Raw genomic sequence first — 8,234 nt, 5'->3', positions numbered from 1 at the left:
GTCCTACACCCCTCCATAGCCAGGGGGTTAGTGAGTCCTACACCCCTCCATAGCCAGGGGGTTAGTGAGTCCTACACCCCTCCATAGCCAGGGGGTTAGTGAGTCCTACACCCCTCCATAGCCAGGGGGTTAGTGAGTTGAAAGCACTGATATACAACCACAATAAATCATGGATCACTTTATTATTGAGGAAAGCCCTGAGACTGAAGAAAACACACAGCAGCCAATAGCAAGTCCTAGGGTACTAGGGTTAGAGGTACAGCCTAGGGTTAGGGGGTACAGTCCTAGGGTTAGGGGGTACAGTCCTACAGGTTAGTCCTATAGTTCTAGGGTTAGGAGTAAAGTACTACAGGTTAGTACTAGGGTACTAGGGTTAGGGGTACAGTACTAGGGATAGTCCTATAGTACTAGGGTTAGGGTTACAGTACTACAGGTTGGTCCTAGGGTTAGGGGTTAGTACTACAGGTTAGTACCAGGGTTAGAGTACTACAGGTGAGGGTTGGAGAGTCCTGCTCCTTGACATTCGATGATAAAGGTGGGGTTGTTGGTCAGATCGTCGTCTGACTGGGAGATTGTAAACTTGGCCTGAAAAATACAAATAAAAATGCAGTCAGCAATTGTATTTAACTCACCTACAGCTAGACCTAAAAGGTAAAGCCCCCAGTCTACCGGTTTCGTGGTGAGGTACCTGAGTTAGCTGCTGCGCTACGTGGTGAGGTACCTGAGTTAGCTGCTGCGCTACGTGGTGAGGTACCCGAGTTAGCTGCTGCGCTACGTGGTGAGGTACCTGAGTTAGCTGCTCCGCTACGTGGTGAGGTACCCGAGTTAGCTGCTGCGCTACGTGGTGAGGTACCTGAGTTAGCAGCTCTGCTACGTGGTGAGGTACCCGAGTTAGCTGCTGCGCTACGTGGTGAGGTACCTGAGTTAGCTACTGCGCTACCCGGTGAGGTACCCAAGTTAGCTGCTGCGCTACGTGGTGAGGTACCTGAGTTAGCTGCTGCGCTACCCGGTGAGGTACCCGAGTTAGCTGCTGCGCTACGTGGTGAGGTACCTGAGTTAGCTGCTGCGCTACCCGGTGAGGTACCCGAGTTAGCTGCTGCGCTACGTGGTGAGGTACCTGAGTTAGCAGCTCCGCTACCTGGTGAGGTTCCTGAGTTAGCAGCTGCGCTACGTGGTGAGGTACCTGAGTTAGCTGCTGCGCTACGTGGTGAGGTACCTGAGTTAGCTGCTGCGCTACGTGGTGAGGTACCTGAGTTAGCTGCTGCGCTACGTGGTGAGGTACCTGAGTTAGCTGCTCCGCTACGTGGTGAGGTACCTGAGTTAGCTGCTGCGCTACGTGGTGAGGTACCTGAGTTAGCTGCTCTGCTACGTGGATGGCGGTCTGGGTGTGCAGGGTGACCGGGCCGCAGCGTATCCGGGAGGTGCCGCTGGCCAAGGCCATGAAGATGATCAACTGAAGATTAAGAAAATGTTGTTACAATGAGTAAGACCTTGTGGAAAGCAGGAAAGGATTGTAGTAGGTTAGCTTGAGGGTTACCTGGTCTTGTAGAAACTCGTCTACACAGCCGTTATGTCGGAGGTTCCTCAACAACATCTCGGCAGCCTCGATCCCCACCTTGTCTGCGTACACTCCTACATCACGGGACAGAGGTGGACTATGAAACCGTCCCCTAACCCAGAGGTGGACTATGAGACCGTCCCCTAACCCAGAGGTGGACTATGAGACCGTCCCCTAACCCAGAGGTGGACTATGAGACCGTCCCCTAACCCAGAGGTGGACTATGAGACCGTCCCCTAACCCAGAGGTGGACTATGAGACCGTCCCCTAACCCAGAGGTGGACTATGAGACCGTCCCCTAACCCAGAGGTGGACTATGAGACCGTCCCCTAACCCAGAGGTGGACTATGAGACCGTCCCCTAACCCAGAGGTGGACTATGAGACCGTCCCCTAACCCAGAGGTGGACTATGAGACCGTCCCCTAACCCAGAGGTGGACTATGAGACCGTCCCCTAACCCAGAGGTGGACTATGAGACCGTCCCCTAACCCAGAGGTGGACTATGAGACCGTCCCCTAACCCAGAGGTGGACTATGAGACCGTCCCCTAACCCTAATGCTTCCACCTATATGCAATGAGCTAGGATAAGATGCTACACCATGCCAAGTACTATCTTTAAGGACTAGGACGTACAAACATACAGGTTAGTCATCGAGTACAGTCCTAGGGTTAGGGGTACAGTCCTAGGGTTAGGGGTACAGTCCTAGGGGTAGGGGTACAGTCCTAGGGTTAGGGGTACAGTCCTAGGGTTAGGGGTACAGTCCTAGGGGTACAGTCCTAGGGTTAGGGGTACAGTCCTAGGGGTAGGGGTACAGTCCTAGGGGTAGGGGTACAGTCCTAGGGGTACAGTCCTAGGGGTAGGGGTACAGTTCTGTGTGAAATCATCTCACCTTTCTTTCCAAGAGATGAACCTGCGAACACACAGCCGGTAGAGGACTCTGCGATGATTCTGGAGGACAGTAATGATAAGGGAACACTCTTTAAGGGGTTATCCATGACAGTAATGATAAGGGAACACTCTTTAAGGGGTTATCCACGACAGTAATGATAAGGGAACACTCTTTAAGGGGTTATCCATGACAGTAATGATAAGGGAACACTCTTTAAGGGGTTATCCACGACAGTAATGATAAGGGAACTCTCTTTAAGGGGTTATCCACGACAGTAATGATAAGGGAACACTCTTTAAGGGGTTATCCACGACAGTAATGATAAGGGAACACTCTTTAAGGGGTTATCCATGACAGTAATGATAAGGGAACACTCTTTAAGGGGTTATCCACAACAGTAATGATAAGGGAACACTCTTTAAGGGGTTATCCACGACAGTAATGATAAGGAAACACTCTTTAAGGGGTTATCCATGACAGTAATGATAAGGGAACACTCTTTAAGGGGTTATCCACGACAGTAATGATAAGGGAACACTCTTTAAGGGGTTATCCACGACAGTAATGATAAGGGAACACTCTTTAAGGGGTTATCCACGACAGTAATGATAAGGGAACACTCTTTAAGGGGTTATCCACGACAGTAATGATAAGGGAACACTCTTTAAGGGGTTATCCACGACAGTAATGATAAGGGAACACTCTTTAAGGGGTTATCCACGACAGTAATGATAAGGGAACACTCTTTAAGGGGTTATCCACGACAGTAATGATAAGGGAACACTCTTTAAGGGGTTATCCACGACAGTAATGATAAGGGAACACTCTTTAAGGGGTTATCCACGACAGTAATGATAAGGGAACACTCTTTAAGGGGTTATCCACGACAGTAATGATAAGGGAACACTCTTTAAGGGGTTATCCACGACAGTAATGATAAGGGAACACTCTTTAAGGGGTTATCCACGACAGTAATGATAAGGGAACACTCTTTAAGGGGTTATCCACGACAGTAATGATAAGGGAACACTCTTTAAGGGGTTATCCAAGTACTGTTCCTCAAGTGTTAGTAGTTTACATGTCCAGACAGTGACTAGTCAAGTCAAGGTGATGGGTTAGTCAAGCTAGTTTACATGTCCAGACAGTGACTAGTCAAGTCAAGGTGATGGGTTAGTCAAGCTAGTTACATGATGCCGTTTCCGTTTCCACAGGCCTGGTCCTTCTCCTGCAGTGAAGGGATGCTGATGTAGAGGTCTTTGATTTCCCTCCTTATGGTCCGCACTGCTGCGGTGGACATGTCCTTAGCCAGCTGCAACACAACATGGCCGCCAGCGTCAGGGTACACACAACATGGCCGCCAGTGTCAGGGTACACACAACATGGCCGCCAGCGTCACGGTACACACAAGATAGCTGCTCTATGAAGGACCTCCATCAATAAAACATACGGTAAAAACTGTTCTATATTTGTGTTAGAACCTATAGGTTTTAGGGTTTGTGATACTATTTAGGGTTAGATAATCTGCTTTAGAGATACCTTTTAGGTTGTGGCGTTATCACTACCTAAAAGTTATCACTACCACTACCTACCTTTAGGTTGTAGCATTAGGGTTAACGTTACCTTATACGTTGTAGCGTTACCTTATAGGTTGTAACATTAGGGTTAACGTTACCTTATACGTTGTAGCGTTAGCGCTACCTTACAGGTTGTAGCGTTGCCTTACAGGTTGTCTTGTTAGCGTTGCCTTACAGGTTGTCTTGTTAGCGTTACCTTACAGGTTGTCTTGTTAGCGTTACCTTACAGGTTGTAGCGTTACCTTACAGGTTGTAGCGTTACCTTACAGGTTGTCTTGTTAGCGTTACCTTACAGGTTGTCTTGTTAGCGTTACCTTACAGGTTGTAGCGTTACCTTACAGGTTGTAGCGTTACCTTACAGGTTGTAGCGTTACCTTACAGGTTGTAGCGTTACCTTACAGGTTGTAGCGTTACCTTACAGGTTGTAGCGTTACCTTACAGGTTGTAGCGTTACCTTACAGGTTGTAGCGTTACCTTACAGGTTGTCTTGTTAGCGTTACCTTACAGGTTGTCTTGTTAGCGTTACCTTACAGGTTGTCTTGTTAGCGTTACCTTACAGGTTGTCTTGTTAGCGTTACCTTACAGGTTGTCTTGTTAGCGTTACCTTACAGGTTGTCTTGTTAGCGTTACCTTACAGGTTGTCTTGTTAGCGTTACCTTACAGGTTGTCTTGTTAGCGTTACCTTACAGGTTGTCTTGTTAGCGTTACCTTACAGGTTGTTGCGTTACCTGACAGGTTGTAGTGTTACCTTACAGGTTGTAGCGTTACCTTACAGGTTGTAGCGTTACCTTGTAGGTTGTCTTGTTAGCGTTACCTTACAGGTTGTCTTGTTAGCGTTACCTTACAGGTTGTCTTGTTAGCGTTACCTTACAGGTTGTAGCGTTACCTTACAGGTTGTAGCGTTACCTTACAGGTTGTAGCGTTACCTCACAGGTTGTAGCGTTACCTTACAGGTTGTAGCGTTACCTTACAGGTTGTAGCGTTACCTTGTAGGTTGTCTTGTTAGCGTTACCTTATAGGGCAGCACCCCAGCCACGAAGGCCCGCCCATAGATCTTGGTGATGGTGCCCCTCTCTGTCATGGTGATGGGACTCAGCTGTTTGATGGGGTTGACCGTCACCAACACCTCTCCTCCACCTTTAGGGTAGTAGCCCCTGTGGACATTCACACATACAGCTGGAGCATCTGGGAGCACGCAAGGCTTTGTAATACAAGTGAACACACGTTATACAAACTCACAGCCCCTGAAGACAAGGGAATACCAAACGGCTAAGTGTAAGGCATTATAAAGTGCAATTTGGAACCTTTAATAATGTGAACCCCATCTTGATTTACCTCATTTTAACGTCACAATCAAAATGGACGCCGAATTTCTCCAGGGTGGGCTTGAAGACCTAAAAGAAATATGAATTAATGGATGAATATAAAACCATAAGCCTTTCTTGACCAAATAAAACAAAAAAACAGTGACAGTGGAGTCTATAGACAGTGGAGTCTATAGACAGTGTATACCTTCATAGTCTAGTCTACAGACAGCGGTTACCTTCAGTGTAGTGTACAGACAGCGGTTACCTTCAGTGTAGTCTACAGACAGCGGTTACCTTCAGTGTAGTCTACAGACAGCGGTTACCTTCAGTGTAGTCTACAGACAGCGGTTACCTTCAGTGTAGTCTACAGACAGCGGTTACCTTCAGTGTAGTCTACAGACAGCGGTTACCTTCAGTGTAGTCTACAGACAGCAGTTACCTTCAGTGTAGTCTACAGCCAGCGGTTACCTTCACAGTGTAGTCAATCTGAGGAGCCATCTCTGCGTTGGTCCCTCCCTTCAGGCAGAGCTGTGTCGAGGCGTCTGTGAACAAGGCACAGGGGAGTGACGCCTGGAGCAGCAGGCCCACACTCCTAAAGACAGACACCATTCGTTAGGACTGGTTAAGACTCGTTGGGATAACCTACTGACCCACTAGTCTAGTGGACTACAGGAATAAAGCTACTGACCCAGCTAGTAAACTAGAGTAATGTTTCTACTGCCCTAAAAGTCTGGTTAACTAGAGTAAACTAGAGTAATGTTTAAACATACCCAGCATTCTGGTTAAGGACAGTAAACAAGAGAAATGTATTAGTTAACTAGAGTAATGTTTGGACTGACCTGGCGGTAACTAGAGTAATGATTACACTAACCCTGCGGTCTGGGGGTCTGCGAGGTGGTCCCCAGAGGTGATCTTTCCTGGGTTCAGGGTTATCTCCGTCGAGCCGATGGCCGCTCCATCAAGGCTTCCGGCACAAATGTCTCGAAGCAGCTGAAGGCCACAAAGGTGCTGCGGCCTGGAGGGAACAGATACAGTCTGATTCAGTCTGTGTTCATATACCAGAATACATCCTAACCCTAACCCGTCTCTGGTCCCATCGGTTAACACCATCTACTACAGCACGCATCGGTCTTAACTAGGGTTAACCAAGTTACCTTAGTCATAGTTAGGATTAATGGTTCTTAACTAGGGTTAACCAAGTTACCTTAGTCCTAGAGCTAGGGTTGACTGGTTTTAACTGATCTTAACTAGGGTTCACTGGTCTTAACTAGGGTTAACTAGGTTACCTCAGTGCTTCAGTTAGGGTTAACGGACTCCTGGAGTTAGGTTAACTGTCTTAACTAGGATACCTCAGTACTGGATTAAGGTTTAACTGGGGTTAACTAGGTTACCTGAGTCCTGGGGGTTAGGGTTAACTAGTCTTAACTACCTGAGTCCTGGAGTGGTCCGGCCGGCTCGGATCTTGCTGATCTTGATGGCGGTTCCAGTGATGCAGCTCAGCGCCGCGGAAACCCTGAGGATCTGTCCGCCCTGGAAACCAATTCTAACGCCTTAGTTTATACTGGAGAAGGGCTCGATAACGAGTTAGTTTATACTGGAGAAGGGCTCGATAACGCGTTAGTTTATACTGGAGAAGGGCTCGATAACGCGTTAGTTTATACTGGAGAAGGGCTCGATAACGCGTTAGTTTATACTGGAGAAGGGCTCGATAACGCGTTAGTTTATACTGGAGATGGGCTCGATAACGAGTTAGTTTATACTGGAGAAGGGCTCGATAACGCGTTAGTTTATACTGGAGAAGGGCTCGATAACGAGTTCGTTTATACTGGAGAAGGGCTCGATAACGCGTTAGTTTATACAGGAGAAGGGCTCGATAACGAGTTAGTTTATACTGGAGAAGGGCTCGATAACGCGTTAGTTTATACAGGAGAAGGGCTCGATAACGCGTTAGTTTATACTGGAGAAGGGCTCGATAACGCGTTAGTTAATACTGGAGAAGGGCTCGATAACGCTTTAGTTTATACAGGAGAAGGGCTCGATAACGCGTACATCATTATTATATATCTACTATATTACTAAGATGTACAATTGACTGAGAACAAACGGCGTACACATGCTTCATGGGTTATAGATATGTACATATCTAGTTTATCAATATGATGCACAATGAGAACACACGGGGTACTTCATGGGTTACAGAAACATATACGGGGGTACTTTATATATATATATATTTCTCCGGATCTACTCACTCCCTCCATCACACTACCGTCCACCTCCAGAGCTGTCGAGTCCATTCTGCAGCTGGGGAGTTTTAAAGTACAGCAGCTATCGTAATATTACTAATATCGATCTAGATTCACTAATAAGACCAGATGTGTGCAAGCTAGAGAATGAGAGTGTTTTTATTTCTTCTTCTCCGGACTAGCTTTACGCCAGAGCCTTATCGCCCCCTGCAGGTCCGGACTGGTTTCACACCAGAGCATTACTGCCCCCTGCTGGTCCGGACTGGTTTCACACCAGAGCCTTATTGCCCCCTGCAGGTCCGGACTGGTTTCACACCACAGCATTACTGCCCCCTGCTGGTTTGGACTGGTTTCACAGCAGAGCCTTATTGCCCCCTGCTGGTCCGGACTGGTTTCACAGCAGAGCCTTATCGCCCCCTGCTGGTTCGGACTGGTTTCACAGCAGAGCCTTATTGCCCCCTGCAGGTCCGGACTGGTTTCACACCAGAGCATTACTGCCCCCTGCTGGTTCGGACTGGTTTCACAGCAGAGCCTTATTGCCCCCTGCTGGTCCGGACTGGTTTCACAGCAGAGCCTTATCGCCCCCTGCTGGTTCGGACTGGTTTCACACCAGAGCCTTTACGCCCCCTGCTGGTCTGAAGGGAAATCATTTCATATAC

General features: G+C 47.9%; 1 protein-coding gene across 1 annotated transcript; it reads right to left on the bottom strand.

The window, feature by feature from the left end:
* Positions 1-162: 162 nt before the first annotated feature.
* rtca (RNA 3'-terminal phosphate cyclase) lies at positions 163-7,725 on the bottom strand. Its single transcript, XM_079739382.1, has 11 exons — positions 7,582-7,725; positions 6,759-6,859; positions 6,201-6,344; positions 5,798-5,921; positions 5,358-5,416; positions 5,035-5,176; positions 3,636-3,757; positions 2,449-2,507; positions 1,538-1,632; positions 1,349-1,453; positions 163-585 (listed from the first exon to the last, which is right to left on the bottom strand). The coding sequence occupies exons 1-11, from the start codon at positions 7,624-7,626 to the stop codon at positions 487-489; spliced, it is 1,095 nt and encodes a 364-aa protein (XP_079595508.1). The 5' UTR covers positions 7,627-7,725; the 3' UTR covers positions 163-486.
* Positions 7,726-8,234: the final 509 nt, after the last annotated feature.

The sequence above is a fragment of the Pollachius pollachius genome (assembly GCF_949987615.1).
Source record: "Pollachius pollachius genome assembly, chromosome: 7".
NCBI classification, from domain to species: Eukaryota; Metazoa; Chordata; class Actinopteri; order Gadiformes; family Gadidae; genus Pollachius; species Pollachius pollachius.
The sequence above is the reverse complement of the archived record's forward strand: the minus strand, read 5'-3'. Positions and strand labels throughout refer to the sequence as shown.

What these genes read in the sequence shown, in the direction of transcription:
- rtca (XM_079739382.1), bottom strand. Translation starts at nt 7,626, where the DNA reads ATGGACTCGACAGCTCTGGAGGTGGACGGTAGTGTGATGGAGGGA. An exon ending in GCAGACCCCCAGACCGCAGG is followed by an intron (nt 5,922 to 6,200) that starts GTTAGTGTAATC and finishes GTCTGTCTTTAG; the next exon opens with GAGTGTGGGCCTGCTGCTCC. An exon ending in TTCATCTCTTGGAAAGAAAG is followed by an intron (nt 1,633 to 2,448) that starts GTGAGATGATTT and finishes CCCGTGATGTAG; the next exon opens with GAGTGTACGCAGACAAGGTG.